The sequence below is a fragment of the Medicago truncatula genome, chromosome 6, assembly GCF_003473485.1.
Source record: "Medicago truncatula cultivar Jemalong A17 chromosome 6, MtrunA17r5.0-ANR, whole genome shotgun sequence".
In the NCBI taxonomy this organism is placed as follows: Eukaryota; Viridiplantae; Streptophyta; class Magnoliopsida; order Fabales; family Fabaceae; genus Medicago; species Medicago truncatula.
Genome location: NC_053047.1, coordinates 38,931,664 through 38,950,739, shown reverse-complemented (window position 1 = coordinate 38,950,739; position 19,076 = coordinate 38,931,664). Strand labels below are relative to the sequence as shown.

The 19,076-nt window shown below is 32.5% G+C and overlaps 1 protein-coding gene across 5 annotated transcripts; it reads left to right on the top strand.

The window, feature by feature from the left end:
• Positions 1–2,718: 2,718 nt before the first annotated feature.
• On the top strand, positions 2,719–18,636 carry LOC11426889 (ABC transporter C family member 8). 5 transcript variants are annotated; one of them, XM_039835278.1, is made up of 14 exons: positions 2,719–2,850; positions 7,985–8,132; positions 10,137–10,284; positions 11,461–13,421; positions 13,531–13,851; positions 13,949–14,038; positions 14,228–14,809; positions 14,893–15,057; positions 15,150–15,444; positions 15,548–15,762; positions 15,854–16,159; positions 16,251–16,314; positions 16,571–16,810; positions 17,039–17,479. In XM_039835278.1, the coding sequence occupies exons 3-14, from the start codon at positions 10,260–10,262 to the stop codon at positions 17,167–17,169; spliced, it is 4,395 nt and encodes a 1,464-aa protein (XP_039691212.1). In that variant the 5' UTR covers positions 2,719–2,850; positions 7,985–8,132; positions 10,137–10,259; the 3' UTR covers positions 17,170–17,479. The 5 variants fall into 5 exon arrangements, 3 of the variants coding, with proteins under 3 accessions (XP_039691212.1, XP_039691213.1, XP_039691211.1); XM_039835279.1 differs by lacking the exon at positions 7,985–8,132 and having other exon boundaries at positions 2,721–2,850; XR_005646729.1 differs by lacking the exons at positions 2,719–2,850; positions 7,985–8,132 and adding an exon at positions 18,088–18,636 and having other exon boundaries at positions 9,896–10,284; positions 17,039–17,242.
• The last annotated feature ends 440 nt before the right edge of the window (positions 18,637–19,076 follow it).

Here is a 19,076-nt window from a genome sequence, read left to right as displayed (position 1 = left end):
TGGAACTTTGCAGATCTACATTTGATTCGTGTTTGTTGATATTTTCAAGCAAGAAAGGTTCGGTTTTAGTGTTACCTGAGATTTTGCTTGGAGATTTTGTTGAATTTCTTCGGAAACACTTGATTCTTCGTTTTCTGTGTTGTTGATTTGGTTGCTGGACCGGAAATAAACCGGTGATTTCACTGGTTCTGCTTCTTCATCTTCTTCGCCGGTTTAAACCTTGCTTCTTTTCCTCTTCTTCTTCCTCTTCAACACCTCTGTGATCGGTGCTTGAATCTGCCTTCAACAATGGCGGATTCGCATCTTGAATTGCAGAGATTGAGGTTCGATGATGATGATTCCGTGTGAATCTCTGAGAACAGCAATGGATTTTATTGCATTTGGCTTTGATTTTGATTCTGGAAAAAAAATTAGGGTTTATGAATGTTCTTCATGTTCTTGGTGAATTTTTCTGTTTTCATCTGTAACTGACAAGAGAGAGAAAGCGTTCTCTGTTTGTTGAGGTGGCGTGTGATTAATGGAACCCTTCCGTAAATTCTGACACTGTGTTGTATTTATAGCTGACATGTGTACTTGAGACCCAATGGGGTGATGACACCTGGACTTGCACTGTATTTGATTCAAGGACCTTCCTGCAAAATATAAAACTTGGGGACTGGACTGCAATTAAAAAAAAAGGACCTAAATGCAATTTTAAAAGGTTTTGGACTAAAATACCAATGAAAATAAAATTGGACTAAAAAAGTAAATTTTGACAAAGCGTAGAGTGAAACTAAAAATAAAATCAACAAAAGGACTAAAATGAACCAGCTACTGACATGAGGTATTTTAAAATACCTCCCTGTCAAAATTTTGATGGGAAAAGACCAAAATGCCCCTGGGGACTAAATTGACCCAAACTGACTCAGATGCAATTTTTTGAAATGGTTTTTTTTAAAACAAAGACTTGACAATGATTTGTACAGACAAATGGAAAAGACTCAGAGGCAAACACAGGGACTAAAATGGGTTCCACTGCAGGAAATGACCAAAATACCCTTTTGTATGATTTTTTTGAAATAAAATGCAAGAAAAGTAAAGCGATGTTTCAGAGAGTTCTTAAATGACTTATAATGCAAGAAAAGACACTTTGAATAGTTTTATGCAAGAAAATCGAGCTTGAACGTACTTTGAGACAGAGACAGTAAAATGTGCAGATGAAAAGAGAGTAAAGATTCAGAGTAAAGCAACAGCGAATTGACAAATATCAGTGTTAAAAAAAGAAATTTGAATGAGTATTTTTAGGTCCAAAATCAGGGTACAACAACTATATTCTGAAGAAGTAATTTGAGGAGTGGGCTTTAGCAAGTCATTTAGTTTCCTGTTTTCCCTAAAGAAGCCACGGCCCATTTGTTTTAGGTCTAGTAGGATTTAGCTATTTAAAGCACTGTTCATCATCTCAGATAGTCATGAATAAAGCTGATATATTTTTTATTTCATTATTTGATTGTTATTTGTTTGTCTTCAAATTTTATTTTCCTGCACAATTCTGTTTGGTAATTATCTGTGAACCCAAGATCTAACAGTTAGCTTGACCAGACAAGCTTTAGTAAGTAAGATACACAATAAATAAATAAATTATTTATCATATTATATAAATATGTATATGCGGGTTGCGGGACTTGGCAATATCATTTACCCGTACTCATACCCATTTAAATTTACTGATAATACACGGACTCAAGCCCAGATCCATGAAAGCGATGCGTTTATCCTACCTATTATATGTATTTATTGTGGATACCCATCGAGTTTGGGTCATATTGCCATCCCTGGATGGTTGGGTATTTTGGCAGTGTTTTATCAATTAATAGTTTGGTACATGCTAAGCAATTTATGAATTTCGTATGAATTGGTAGACACAGATCATTGGTGTATCTACTCTATTTGCTTAGCTTGCATTTGATCAATTTGGTTATTCAGAATTATTTGATTTTTTGGCGACATGAGATTAATGAAGGAATAATCATGAATATGGTCAAATTCATCTTAGGATAGATATGGATTAAATTTAAGAATGGGTTTTAATTTTGATCTTTATCATTGAAACTCTCAACTCATTGTTTGCTTGGGTTGTAATGTTTTTAGGAGTTGTTATATTTTGGTTCGTGTATTTTTAGGAGTCATTGACTTGAATTATCTTGTAATTCTCTTTCATGATACATCTTATGCTAAGATTGTTTGTGTATACTCCATTAAAAACTATAAACAAAATTGATCAAATAAAATTGATATATTTTGTGCTAAATTTAAATCAAATACATCAATTTTATTTGATTTATTTTTGCTTATGAATTGGAATGGAAGGAGTGTATTTATATATAAGAATATCAAGGTTATGTACTTCATTTAATAAGCGATTACGTTAGTGTCTTACTTCTAATTCTAATCTACAAACTAATTCATTGTCTTTCAAATAAAAAAAAAATTGACTTTGAATATTTTTATTATATTTGAAATTCATCAATATTCAATAACTTATGGCATTATTTAATTACCTTGTTGCAACTGTTTTTTAGTGAAGAACACTTCAAAACAGAAAGATGTCTAACCATGTTTTAAAGTTGCTTAGACGTTTCCATCAATGTTTTTCACATTTTATTTAAAATAATTAGTTGTCAATTTCTAACATTACAAGTTGTATTAGTGCATATAATTTGAAGGTAACTTCAATTAGATATACAAATGGACAAGTTGCATGGCAAGCTGTATTGTGCATATATAATTCCAACAAACTTGTGCTCAACTGCAAAAGGAGCACAGAACATTTGAATACAAGATTCAAAATGGCTTACTTTGAGAATATAATGGGTATGTCACGCACACTTTGATCCTTTTCTTCTTCTTTCAATATTATGCAATCACTATATCTGCTTCTGTTATAACTTTTTTTGAATAAGCTTTTGTTATAATATGGAATTAATTTGGTTATTGCTTTTCTGCAATTGTGATAGACCACAAGCGCGCAAGATTCTATCGCGTAATAAAAAGTATCGATCCCAGAAGCACTTGTATTGAGTATCAATCTCTTTTGCTATGGTGATTAGATAAAAGAATAATTTTTGAAAGGATGGTTTTTGATAGAAAATATGCAATAATGTATAAAATGCCTTAGGATTTCATCACAATGATAGAAACTTTAATCTCGATTATTCAATTTTTTTTTTTTTGAGGGAATCTCAGTTATTCTTGTTTATCATGGAATGTCAAGACATTCTATTTTTCTAGAGGAATTGTTGACAAAACTCTTTAAGATCGATTATTGTATATCATCTCAAGAAAATTTAGACTATTTTCATGTTTTAAAACTCTTTTCCAATTTTATAGGTTCGACATCAACCTTCATATTTCCGTTCACCGATTGACGTCCATGACTATACATATAATTATCTAACCCTATTTGCCAATATTAAATTTCAGTCCATCGTTGATATTTATGATTGAATAGTTAATTTTTTTATAGTATATAATTAGAGATGTTGCTTAGGAACAAAAAGATTGAATTAGAATGTTCCGAAGTTCCATAACAAAAAGAGATAATTATGATTATGGAAAATTTATCATCATGATTTCTTCCACAATCCCAAAGCAACAAAATCTACTCACATGTCATCATAGTAGATGCACCAAAATAATATAGAAACACATAGAACAATAACAAATAAGATGAACGAAAACTAACTTTTATTGAAATAAAAAAGTACACCTCCAGTCACTAATATAAGCAAAAATTTACTTTTTAAATACATTCAATTAATTATGCATGTGACACATAATAATAAAAACCACATACATCATTAAATAAATGTATCTAAAAAGTTGATTTTTGCTTATATTAGTGACCGGAGGGTGTATAAGAACAAGAATTAAGCTCTTAAATGTGAGACTATATGTAAAAATGTGAATGTGGTCACTGAATGTAAGCACCCATTTGATTTTATATTTGTCACTGAATGTAAACCCCTTTTCAAATTACTAGTTGCATTTATTATTTTTTTTCCTATACATACCTATAATTAATACTACTAACTTATCTTGAAATATGAAAAGTCAAATTTAATACACATATAAACAAAAGATAATTTGATAATATTAACAAATAAAATAGATATATTAATTACACTAACAACTTTTCTTAAGAAATGTAAAAAAGATAATAAAGAGGGTTACATGTAGGACGGAGAGAGTACATCTTCTCTTGGCATCTTAAATTCTAACAATCATTTGCATGATCAATGCTTTACAGTGATCACTTATTATTTAATTATTTACATGATGCCAATAATTAAATAACTCAATGCTTTATATTTGAGACTTGAGAGTGTTAAAAATGAGAAAATCATCCCTTATTTTTACAATTAAAATATAAGGTCTTGATAAAGGATTCAAAAATAAAAATGATTTATAAATTTTATGTAAAAAAAAAAATTTACTTTTTAAACTTTCAATGTGTTAAATGCATCATTTCCAAGATAAAAAATTTTCTTTAAACTTTTTAATAAGTGGGGCGTTTGTTAGCATTTCCTAAAACATACGATTTGTCTCTCGGTTTGAGTTCTTATATCTAATCAACAAACTCCATTTTGGCTTTGAAATAAAAAAAAAATTGATTTAATTTTTTTTTATTATATTTGAAAGTAGTAAATAGTTAATATTTTTTATTTGGTTACATGAGAAAAACACAAATATTTAATATTATTCAATCAGAGACGGATCCATAAATTTTGAGTAGTTGGGTGAAAATTATATAATATAAATATTTATTAAATAGTATAAATTAATATTTATATAAAAAATGCAATAGTTTTTAAGTGATAAAACAATGACATCTTTATTATTCAATCAATATTGGAGATTAATTTTTTTTACCATTGTGTATCTAAAAAATGGAAGACATTAATATCTATGGATTATGATTGTTTTCTATATATCTTCGTATTTTAAATGTTATGTAACATTGTCTCATAAACAATGTTTCGCAAATTGAGTGCTTACTCTTCGAGTTTACATTTTTAGGTATCAAAATTGTGTTAACTCTGAGGCAAACTCGATTTCTGGTAAAATCGAAAGGTTTGACGAGTTTGACCGAGTTTTATGAGTTTACATCTAAAAAAAAAGAAAAAATTGGCTCTTTTTTTGGGAACATTTTTTTCAAAATCCAATTCCTTTACTACAAGCCCAAAGACTGAAACGTTTACTGAATAGTTACCTTTACAGTAACACGTTCTTGAAATGAAACCTTTCTTTTACTTTCTTCTCTGAGTTCTCAAACCATGAACAAGAGAGCACATATCAGTTAGGGTTGCGATTTCGACGGTGGAAATTCAGATTTCGACGCCGATTAGGGTTGCGGTCATGGTGTTTGTTGATCTTTTGAAGAAATTAAGTAGTTTATTTCTTAGATAGTTTTATTAACAACTTTAGAAACTTGCTTTTTTGGATGGTTTTACGAATGACTTAAACTTAGAGACATATGAAACTTATGATTTTGTGCGCTAATTTTTGTATTTTGATGCTAAGTTGAGCATAATGTTTTATTATGGTAGTTTGGTGTAATTTGCCTTAGTAATTAAGTCATATTTTGCACCATCGACTTATTTACAATATTATATTAGCTTAAATATATCTTGCATATAATAAATTTTATATAATTTTAATTTTAGGTAAACTCGTACGAGTTCTTGAGTCGAGTTTACCCAGACAAAACGATTTGAGGTAAACTCTCAAGTTGCAAAACCTTGCTCATAAGTGCATTCATATGACATAAAGTTATAGTAAAATTATTTGATGTGTGTTGGTCAAACCCGTAAAATTTATCCTCTAGATACTCATTGTGTGAGTGTTTCCATATAGTTTTCTAATAAAAAAAACACCAAACAATTGTTTAAAACATCATCCTATACATTGAAGTAGGGTGGAAATGGGTTAGGTCGGGCCGGATGGATTTTGTAAGGCTCAAGTCTGAACTACATCAAAAATTAGAAAATTGCTCTTCTCCCATCAAGTTTCGTTTATTCCAAACCAAACTTCCGAAAATACTCTGCGTGAGTTAACTCACACAGGTGTTAAACTTAACTTACTTAAGTTACGTTGGAATACAACCTATGTGACTTAAGTCATACAAAAAACTAACAATGAACTGAACCCTAAAGTGAGTTTACTCACACCGGTTTTCTTTTTCTGAACCCCAACACTCAATAATTGTATGTAATTCATGGTCTTTTTCTGCATCAAAAAGTTATTGCTCTATACATAAAGTCATGTCCAGCTCTTGGCATGTGTAAGGTGAGCTACGGTGCCGAGCCTCAGAATCTTAGCAGCCTCAATTTTTTTTATTTTTTTTAATATAGCATTTAAAAGTGTTAGGTGTATATAACAAAACATAAAAAATCAATAGACATCTTGAAATAGTTTAGTGATAAAATAGAATGCACTTGAGTCCTTGGTCTTGAGGTTCAATCCCAAGCATTTGTGTGAATTATTTGAACCAAATATAAAAGTCTCAATTACATACACAACTATTAGGCCATTACAATTTAATATGCATTTTAGAGTTATGTATGAATGTAGAAAACTACTATATATCTTAAATTTTTTATCATCTATTTCCATTAACAACGCAAATTGAATCCGTTTTTCTATTGTTTAATTTCAAGTTTAATCATGCATGTTAGTACTAATTTGCTACTATTGTTTTTCGATATTAGTATTAGTTTGACACTATTTAGATAGCAAAGACACTTTATTAATTTAAGCAACAATCAATATACTTAAACTCATTTTGCACTAAACAAAGTGATGATTCTTTTTAAGTTTTTTGTGTTTCTTTTTATTATGAAATATGAACACAATTTTTAATATTAAAACAATTAGTGGTTATTGAAGTTCAATACAAGTTAGTTAGTCCTTCTCATACAAACTTACTTTTACTTAATAAGAATGGCTATTTTTTATGTTATTCACAACTTAAATAGATGATTACTATTGCTTTAAAAATCTTATTTTTTTTACGGGGGTTCATTTTTAATATTTGAACATGGCCTCTAATTTTACCAGAACGACCTGCATAAAGTGAGTTGTCTTTATACTATTTAATGTGATATCAATATTCTAGTACAACTATTTAATGAAAATCAATATTGGAAAACAATATTGAATGTCAAATAAAAATTGGTGGTTGTATGGAAACATATATACGTGGCCGTCAAGTATACCAATAAGTGACCAAAGCAAACATTTTTTCTTAGTCTATACCCATATGATGATTCACTGAATTCATGAAAACTACGCCAAATGGAATGTCTTTTTCCCATATTGATTTCCATTAAATAGTTGTACTATGATATCCATTAAATAGTATAAAGACAACTGAATTTATGTATAGAGCCATAACTTTTTGATGCAGAAAAAAGACCATGAATTACATACAATTATTGAGTGTTGGGGTTCAGAGAGAGAAAACCAACGTGACTTAAGTAAGTTGGATTTAACATATGCGTGAGTTAACTCATACGAGGTTATTTTCGGAAGTTTGGTTCATGAGTGAAATTTGATGGGAGAAAAGCAGTTTTTCACAAATTATTGGTCTGAGTCTGACCTATTACAAGTCATAAGTTCATTTTCAAGGTCTGACTTGACCTTTTTAAAGGTATAATGAAGCTTGAAAACCTATTTAAAAGCCTATTTTATCCTAAGGTCTAGCAACACCTATAAGCCTACTACTAAATAGATCTAAAGGTCTAAAGCACACGAATAGGTCTACTACTAAATAACGTAATCTTATGAAGGTCTAATTACATCAATTTACCTGCTAATAAATAACCAAATCATATGAATACTTAAGTTTATGAAAAAAAGCTACAAGTAATATTAATAATGAAAGATATATTATAGTATATAAAAAGCTTAATAGGCTGCTGATGGTCTTAATAGGCTTTTTTTTTAGGTAACTTCACTTAAATATACAAATGGACAAGTTGCATGGCAAGCTGTATTGTGCATATAAAATTCCAACAAACTTGTGCTCAACTGCAAAAGGAGCACATAACATTTGAATACAAGGTTCAAAATTGCTTACTTTGAGAATATAATGGGTATCTCACGCATACTTTGATCCTTTTCTTCTTCTTCTTCTTCTTCTTTCAATATTATGCAAAATTGTTCAGCTACATTATGCAATCATTATCTACTTCTGTTATAACTTTTTTTTAATAAGCGTCTGTTATAATGTGGAATTAATTGGTTATTGCTTTTCTGCACTTGTGATAGACCACAAGCGCACAAGATTCTATCGCGTAATAAAAAGTATCGATCTCACGAGCGCATGCATCGAGTATCAATCTCTTTTGCTATGGTGATTAACAAGAATAATTTTTGAAAGGATGTTTTTTTTTTTAATAGAAATATATGCAATAATGTAAAAAATGTCTTAGGATTTCATCACAATAATAGAAACTTCAATCTTAATTATTCTTGTTTAATTTGTTATGGAAATTAAATTTTTAAGATTAGGTCAACTATTATAGTGAATGTCTCCTTTCAGAGATGCATATGTCTCCTTTAAGACATGCATAAGTGTGTTTTGAACCAACAAGGCTATATAGCTACAGAGAGATTGTAGCTAGATCTGGTTTCTCTCCCACTTTTCTTGCATTTTTTTGGTTTTCAAGGACCATAATTGAATCCATTATTAACTTGCTTTAACTATTGCAATTTTTTGTAGTATCAATTTTTTTTCATATTCTCCTTTTTTTTCCTCCTAAAAATAAAAATTAAACAAAATATAATAGTAAAAAGGAACTAAAAACACAAAATAAAGTGGATAATGTGGTTGGTTGATTTTTTAAGGGATGATGTTTTGGATAATATTTAATGAAATTGTTATTGAATTGAATATCGACCTAATTTGCATATGAATATTTAAAATTCAAATCTGTAGTTTTTATTTCGATACTAGAGCTCTTATCATTCAAATATATGGTACTTTGTTGTTGTTTACATATGAATTTTAAATTTAATACTTAAAAATCTATATGCAAACGGATCAAAATTACATGAAAAAGGAAAAAATCGTTACTTAAAAATTAGATAAGGGACAATGAGTATAATTTTATCTAATTTAAGTTTTTCTTATTGGGGTTTTATTTCGAATATTTGAACGTTGTCTATAATTTGATTTAGACGGCCCAGCACCCCACTTTAATGGAATGATATGAACAAATCGTTAATTTTTTTTTTTATTTTTTTTTATCAAATTGCTTAGTAAACTTACACATTTTAAGTGCAGGGAAGTAGAGAATTAGAGGTTCAAATCAGAACTTCTGCATATCAACGTCTTTTTACTTCTAGCAGCCGAGCTATTGTACTTAATAATTGTACTTGCTACTTATAGGACAAATCATTGATATTTATTTGATGTTAGTGTAAAATTAATTTACACACACAACATTTCCATTGATTTCAATGCTTTATATTTGAGTGTGTTAAAAATGAAAAAATCATCCCTTATTTTCACAATATAAAACACATGCTTTGTCTTTCTGAATGTGAACATTTTTATTATACTTGGAAGTCACAAATATTTAATAGTATTACTACTAAGTTCCAAAATGTTTATTTATTTTGTTTTTTGTGAAGAACACGCCAAAACAGGAAAAGAATGTCTGTTTTTTTTCTTCTTTTTTTGTGGTGTACATGAAAAGAATGTCTATCCATATTTGGAAGGCTTAGATATATTTTGAATAAAATAATAACAATTTATAAACGTTTCTATTAATGTTTTTCACATTTTTTAAATGATAAATGTTAAAAAAAAAGTTAGTATTAATAATTTTCTTATAAAGTTAGAATGAAACTTTTCAATTTCCTTATCACTTCAACTTTTTTTTTTTTTCATTTCAATTTCTTTATCTCAAGTTTTAATATGAATTGAATCGGCGCTTGCGGAGTATGATCAACTCCTTACCAACTGAACCAACCTTCGTTGACTATCACTTCGCTCCTTAGTTGCCTAGCCGAACCAAATGCATTAATATTACAAGTTGTATTATTGCATATAATTTCAAGGTAACTTCATCTGACACAATGATGAAATATAGATATAGATATACAAATGGAAGTGAATGAGCAAGCTATATTGTGCATAATTTCAACAAACTTGTGCTCAAAGTGATAGGCTTCTCAGCTGCAAAAGGAGCATAGAATATTCAACAAGGTCCAAAATGGTTTACTTTGAGAATACAATAGGTATGTCACACATAATCTTTTTTTGTTACTATACATTATCCAATCACTATCTGCTTCTGTTATAATTTTTTTTTTGTTGAATAAGCTTCTGTTATAATATGGAATTAATTGGTTATTGCTTTTATGCACCTGTTTGATTCATGTCACACAAATCATGCTTCTAGATTTTATATAAAGTAAAGATTTCTTATTGATGTAGTTCATAATTCATTTTCACACAATGATAGCAATTTGGCAAGTGTAGTAGTGTACCAAATTATACTACCTACTAATAGCAATTGAATCTTCAACCTCTTGTACCCAAGGATGAATCATTTATGATGCCTTGCCGGTGAATTCGGCTTTTATCGCAGTTTCTAATGTCCAAAGATTATATGATTTAGTGTATAAACCTTATAAATATTGTCCAAAAATTAACATTGTCATCTGGCGAGCATGTGGCCAGGTGATGACAAGAAAGTACTCAGACAGTCCAGTGTTGTCTTGCCTAGCGAGACAGTCCCGTTGCCAGGCGAGATAAGACATAAATAGAGCGTCTCAAAAACACTTCCGTCTTGCGAGACATTGTCAGGCATGACCAGCCAAAATAAATGATTTTTGACATTTTTTTCACCATCAGATTATGGATTAATCAATGTGTAACTTCCGTAGCGACGTTCCACCTTCCATGATCAACCTGCTTAGCAGAACACAAGAAATACAACAAAACTATAAGAATTGCGAAGACATCTGATTAAATAGTGAACTACACAACCATAACTTACTAACTCCAAATTTCCCTAAAACCTGAGAACTTAACCAAACAATGATTCAATAAGATGAAGAGTTATCACACAGTTCATCGACTATAGTTGCCGAATTTCATGGACAGTATTTTATCAAGTTTATGTCATTAAATGTAGAAAATTGTAGAATCATAGGGATGAAGATCATAGATGTAAGCAAGATAGCAAGCATAGTTGTATTCATAAGAAGAATACTCATAGGAATTCATAGTTGAATGAATAGACCGATAAAAGAATGATTGAATGGTACAATGAGGTAGCTTATTTATAGAGTAACTTGGAGTAACTAACTCCCTAACTAACTAACCAACCTACTAATTCTAGTTTAACTCCACATAACTTCCAACAATTTTAACACTAAACGTTGGTTATTGTTTGTTTCCCTTTGAAGGATATGAAGGTGATTTCTCATGGATATGTATGAAGGATTTTGATTTCACTTCTTTTTGTTCTCTATGGAGTGCAATAGACACTATCAATATACTTTTTGTCTGCGCCTACTACACGTCCTTGGCTATCAGTTTAACCAGAACAACTTCCGCAAATAAGAGCCAGACAAAAAGTTGGATTTTCTCACTTGTCTCAATCTGTTGTGCTTTTACTAGCATTGCATATTTTGCCACTGGATTTTGGAATCTCTTAGACAAAACTGGTAACTCTAAGGATCTAAGCTGGTTAGCTTGCATTATCAGAGGAATCATTTGGATATCTATAACAGTTTCTTTGCTTGTTCAGCAAGTCAAATGGATTCAAATACTAAACTCTGTCTGGTGGGCATCTTCATGTGTATTGGTTTCAGCTCTCAACATCGACATTTTGTTCAAAGGTCATGCTATTCAAACTTTTGATATCACAATATGGCTTGTACACTGTCTTCTTCTACTTTGTTCCTACAAAAATCTTGGTTATTTAGGAACTCATAGTGTCCCAGAATGTTTATATTCCGAGCCACTACTAGCTCAGAAATGTGAAACAAAACAAACGGGACTAAGCAATGCTACCTTGCTCAGCAAGTTAGTTTTCTCTTGGGTTAACTCTTTGCTTAGTTTAGGATACTCAAAGCCACTAGCTCTTGAAGACATACCTACCCTTGTTTCTGAAGATGAAGCAAACACTGCGTATCAAAATTTTGTGCATGAATGGGAGTCTCTTGGAAGGAAGAGGAGTAAGAACAGTACAAAAAATTTGGTTCTTTGGTCTATAGTTAAAACTTACTTACAAGAAAACATATTAATAGCATTCTATGCACTACTCAGAACTATTTCTGTTGTAGTTTTACCTCTAATTCTCTATGCTTTTGTTAACTACTCAAGTAGAACCGAGGGAAATCTCAGAGAAGGTCTTTCCATAGTTGGTTTTCTGATTCTCACCAAATTAGTCGAGTCTTTTTCCCAGAGACATTGGTTTTTTAACTCAAGGAGGTTAGGAATGAAAATGAGATCAGCTCTGATGGTGGCAGTTTATGAGAAGCAGCTAAAGCTTTCTAGCTCGGGAAAGATAAGACACTCGGCCGGTGAAATTGTGAATTACATTGCAGTTGATGCATATAGAATGGGAGAATTTCCATGGTGGTTTCATATAACATGGACTTGTATACTACAACTTGTTCTGTCCATTGCTGTCCTTTTCGGTGTTGTTGGTATTGGTGCTCTTCCTGGTTTAGTCCCTCTTGTTATATGTGGACTTCTCAACGTACCATTTGCAAGGATCCTACAAAATTGTCAGTCACAGTTTATGATTGCACAGGACGAACGTCTTAGATCAACTTCCGAGATTCTAAATAGTATGAAGATCATTAAGTTACAATCATGGGAAGAAAAATTTAAGAACTTAGTTGAGTCCTTACGCGATAAAGAGTTTGTATGGTTGTCTAAGTCGCAGATCCTGAAAGCTTCTAGTTCATTTCTTTTTTGGATGTCTCCTACAATTATATCATCTGTTGTTTTCCTTGGATGTGCTATTTCCAATAGCGCACCATTGAATGCTCAAACCATTTTCACAGTTCTTGCAACATTGAAAAGCATGGGAGATCCTGTTAAAATGATTCCAGAAGCTCTATCGATTTTGATTCAAGTTAAGGTTTCCTTTGATCGTCTTAATAACTTTTTGCTTGATGAAGAACTTCACAATGATGATAATAGTGAAAAACACATAAAGCATTGTTCATCTAATGTCGTGGAAATTCAAGCTGGCAACTTCACTTGGGATCTTGAATCTGTGTCCCCAACTTTAACAGATGTTAATTTAGAAATAAAACGGGGACAGAAAATAGCAGTTTGTGGACCGGTTGGAGCTGGAAAATCGTCTCTTCTGTATGCAATACTCGGAGAGATTCCAAATATTCAAGGAACTGTAAGTTACTAATACAACAAACTTAGATTTTTATCATGCCAAGTTCATATGAATAATATCTTCAAAATTTTCCTCACTCCATAATATATTTTACTATAATGCGAAACAGGTTAATGTAGGTGGCACTCTTGCCTATGTTTCTCAATCTTCATGGATACAAAGTGGAACCGTTCGAGATAATATACTCTTTGGCAAGCCAATGAACAAAGCAAGATATGAGAATGCTATTAAAGCTTGTGCCTTGGACGAAGATATCAATGATTTGAGTCATGGTGATCTTACAGAAATAGGTCAAAGAGGGATTAACCTAAGTGGAGGACAAAAGCAAAGGATTCAACTAGCTCGAGCAGTTTACAACGATGCTGATATCTATCTCCTTGATGACCCTTTCAGCGCAGTTGACGCGCACACTGCTGCTATTCTGTTCAATGTAAGGAGCTATCACTTTTTTCATGTTAATTAGTATTATAATAAACCTATTGTCCTCATCATGGTGCATCAAACTAACTGCATCTACAAAATTACAGGACTGCATTATGACTGCTCTAAGAGAGAAAACAGTCATTCTTGTGACACATCAAGTGGAGTTTCTCTCAAAAGTTGTTGATAGAATATTGGTGAAGTGTTCTATTTATATTCATATTATTGTGAATGTGTTTAGAAGAGCTTATGAAAATAATTTATTATATGTCTATGAGTGAGTGGTTTTCAGCTAACTTTCATGTGTTCTTATATGATAAACCCCTTGTGAATAAGTGCTTAATTAAGTTTTATTCCAAACATCTCCTAACATGATCTCATTCTAGGTAATGGAGGATGGAAAAGTTATTCAATCAGGTAGTTATGAGAATCTCCTAATAGCTGGGACAGCCTTTGAACAACTTGTGAACGCGCACAAAGACGCACTTACTGAGTTGAATCAAGATAACAAAAACCAAGGAAGTTCGGAACATGATGTCTTGGTTAATCCACAAGAGTCTCATAGTGTGAAAGAGATTTCTACCAGAGGTCAACTTACAAAAGAGGAAGAAAAAGAGATTGGTGATGTTGGCTGGAAGCCATTCTGGGATTATATATCTTATTCCAAGGGATCATTGATGCTGTGTTTTATTGTGTTAGCACAATCTGCTTTTATGGCTTTGCAGACTGCATCATCCTTTTGGCTTGCTATTGCGATCGAAATTCCAAAAGTAACGAGTGCCAACTTGATTGGAGTTTATTCATTAATTTCTTTCACTGGTGTTATGTTTGTATATATAAGGTCTTACTTGATGGCGCGTCTCGGATTAAATGCTTCTATTGCCTACTTCTCTAGCTTCACTACAGCTATCTTCAATTCTCCAATGATGTTCTTCGATTCTACGCCGGTTGGAAGGATTTTAACCCGAGTAAGATTTCTTTATTCCTTCCGTCATTCATTACCATCTAAGGAATCATACTCCCGAGTTTAGATCAACATTTTCTCTTGCAGGCTTCATCAGATTTGAGTATTTTGGACTTTGATATGCCTCATGCCGTCCACTTTGCCTTATCAGTAGCAATTGAAGTTCTGGTAATAATTTGCATAATGGCTTCAGTCACATGGCAAGTTCTAATTGTTGCTGTTCCGGCAATGGTGGCATCGATATTCATTCAGGTTTCTTGATTTACCGTTCTCTTTCCATAGTTAGATCACTGAGCTAGAAATTTCTTAATCTTGTTGCTTTTTTTGTTTTTTGTGCCCAAAAGCATTATTATCAAGCAACTGCAAGGGAACTAATGCGGATCAACGGAACCACCAAAGCACCAGTCATGAATTTTGCAGCTGAGACATCACTTGGAGTGGTTACTATAAGAGCATTCAACATGGTAGACAGACTTATGAAATACTACTTAAAACTTGTCGACACAGATGCTACGCTGTTCTTTCATTCTAATGTTGCCATGGAGTGGATGGTTATAAGGATTGAGGCACTTCAAACTTTGACAGTTATCACTGCAGCATTGTTGCTTATTCTACTTCCTCATGGATATGTGTCTCCAGGTACTTATAGTATTGCATAAAAAGGTCGATTGCGACGATGACATGATTTTGACGATAATACTGACTGCTAACTCTTGGAAATTCTTCTGTTGTGTGTGTGCAGGACTTGTGGGACTGTCTCTTTCGTATGCTTTTAATTTGACAGGAGCCCAGATATTTTGGACTAGATGGTTTTCCACCTTATCAAACAACATAATCTCGGTTGAAAGAATCAAGCAGTTCATCGACATTCCAGCCGAACCTCCTGCCATTATGGAGGATAACCGACCGCCATCTCCATGGCCTTCCAAGGGTAGGATTGAAGTTCAAGGCTTAGAGGTAACATAACATTGCATCCATGTCTTTTCTTTTCACTCCACTTTCAATATTTTCCTATCTATAATTTATGTTTTTTGTACATTGGTTTCAGATTAGATACCGTCCAAATGCACCATTAGTCCTTAAGGGAATCACTTGTACATTTAATGAAGGGAGTAGGGTAGGAGTTGTTGGAAGGACTGGAAGTGGAAAAAGTACACTTATAAGTGCTTTGTTTCGCTTAGTTGAGCCTTCGAGAGGTGATATTATCATAGATGGGATTAACATATGCTCGATCGGGTTGAAAGATTTGAGAATGAAGCTAAGCATCATTCCTCAAGAACCAACACTTTTCAAGGGCAGCATTAGGACAAACCTTGACCCTTTAGGCCTATACACAGATAATGAAATATGGAAGGTGAATGAACTAGATCAACATCACAGAAAAATATATGTACCTACATACAAAATGTATTTGAATTTTGATTAGATTTGTTTGTTATATTTAGGCTTTGGAGAAATGTCACCTCAAGGAAACAATCAGCAGGCTACCAAGTCTCTTGGACTCTTCTGGTTAGTCTTTGGCAACAATCTGTTGCATGCATGCAACGTTACTCTTTCAACGTTAAGGAAAATATATAATCATCTATGAAGCACAAACACAGACACCGGACACGACACTGGCACATAAACACTGATAAAAAATTTAAAAAATTAATTAATTGAATGTAATCACTTGTGTCGTGTCGGACACCAAACACGCCTTCCATCAGAGGGTTTTGCAACCAATAAGCCCTTCATTGAAATCTAATTTTGACATCATTTGCAGTGAGTGATGAAGGTGGAAATTGGAGCTTAGGGCAGCGCCAACTGTTTTGTCTTGGAAGAGTACTACTCAAGAGGAACAAAATTTTAGTTCTAGATGAAGCTACAGCCTCCATTGACTCTGCCACAGATGCCATTCTACAAAGAGTAATTAGACAAGAATTTGCAGAATGCACTGTAATAACCATTGCTCACAGAATTCCAACTGTAATAGACAGTGACATGGTCATGATCCTATCTTATGGTATGTTGATTCCTTATTCTTTTCTACTTTCCTTTTTCAACAAAAGTCGGTGTCCAAACGCATATGTTTGCATTGAATTACTTCATTTTCTAAAATTATCATTGGTGTCAACGTATCTGTGTCAGCGTCGTGTCTGGTGTCTGTGTCAGTGTTTCATAGTATGCTACTACTTTTGTTTTCTAGCACTAGTACCATCTCTTGATTCATAATTTTTGTTGGTTACTAAAGGGAAACTGGTGGAATATGATGAGCCTTCAAAGCTAATGGAAACCAACTCTTCATTCTCTAAGCTGGTAGCTGAGTATTGGTCTAGCTACAAGAAGAGTTCCATCCCAAACACTAGCATACAGAAACAATGAATACATACTGACGTAATGGAAAAGAAACATAGTCAAATAAATTAAAGGAAAATGACTCACATCCCATTCCCAGGTAGTTATTATGATCCTGAAAGAATTCTCTCTCTATATATATACACAGTGACGGTTAACGTTATATATTTTTTTTTTTTAGCTTTCGCACCGGTTTCCGACCCACCGGTTAATGTTTAATGTTATATATTTGTTTGCACTCAGTTTCTTGTATTATATAGTATACTTATGTCCATCACAACCTAAATGATTGTTTTTATTTTAATGTTTATTGAGATCATTATATATTTACTCCCTTCGTCCCAAAATGTAAGCAAAATTGGTCAACAAAAGTTAATGCATTTGATTCAAAATTTGTACCAGATACATCGTTTTATATTAACTTATTTTTGCTTACATTTTGAATTCTGCTCATTACCCAAATGGTTCCGCTCATTCCCAAAGTAAATGACCGAAATGCCCCTACGCAAGTTAACTTGCGTTAAGTACTATTTTCGTTCAAAACCCAGCAAGCAACCACATAGCTCCATTTTTTCTTTCCCTCCACCTCCAAAAACCCCAAAAGTGCGAAATTTTGGGTAAAAATCTTAATTCCAAATCATTGCAAATCGTCAGGAAACAAGTTTCTATGCTCATCAAGCATCAAAGAACAGGTAATGTACCGTCAAAACTCTTTCATTTTTGCTGGTAGTTTCGTTTTTCATTTCAGTAGGCGTAGGGCTCAGCATGAGTTAACTCACACTAGTTGTAAGGGTTGCGTAAGTTAAGTCACATTGAAGGTTAACATTAGCGTGAGTTAACTCACGCTACTGTGATGCCCATAATTTGAAATTTTGCGCCACTTTTTTTACTTCCTTTGCTTGCCGCATAAGTCACTTATTTTTTTTTTGTTTTTTTATTGAGTAGACATTGAGTGGCATGGTTGAAAATGTGGCGGAGGATGGCGTTGAGGCGAAACCGGGCAAAAATAAAGCTTCCGGTGAAGCTTCCGGCGTAGGCGTAGGTTCCCGCGAAGGCAAACCGACCAATAATGTGAAGTTTAAAGTGAAAATTCATTTTCAAGTTGAAGCTCACATAGTTCACAATCAAGCAAAATCGGTACCTACCGGTAACTTTGAAGACAAGCCTAAACACTACAAGAAACATTACCTTTTGCCAGGGGCAAAATCCCTGTCAAAAGTACATAATCGATGGCAAAAGGGACGTTTGTGAGGGAAAAAGCCAGGGGCAGAAGCAGTGGCAAAAGCGCTCATCGCAAAATTTTTGCCAGGGGCTACACCCCTGGGATAAAAACGAGGGGCGGCTAAACCCCTGGTATATTGCCAGGCTTTCTCCCTGGCATAACCCATGGAATATTCCCTCACTTTTGTCTGCAACTTTGCTGCACCTCTGACTGCACCCTGCACTGAAGTGATTGACTGAAAGCAAGTCAGATGAGCAAAAAACCAGGGATATGCGAGGGGTTTAACCCCTGGCAAACGTCCAAAATTTTTTTTAAAAAAAATGTTTATTTATAAAAACGAATTTTTTAATAATTAATTAAAAAATCGTTTTTTTTAAGTTGTTTTTGAAATACAAATAAATGGTTCAAAAATCAATTTAATTAATAAAATATATTTTTAAAAAAATTAAAAATATTTTTTAAAACACAATTAAATGCATATAAATAAAGTTTAGTCACTCAAACACTACTAAGTCTAATTAATAGGCATGAAATAGAAATTGTACTTAATAACAGTTTTCCAACAATAAACCTTTTTAGTACATTCCTTTTTCATATATATTATTATTTATAATTACTTTTTAAAATTGAATAAATAATAAATTTTTAAAAACAGATTATGTTTAACAAACAGTTTTTTTTTTTAAAATATCAAAAAAAGAGTTGCCCTAAA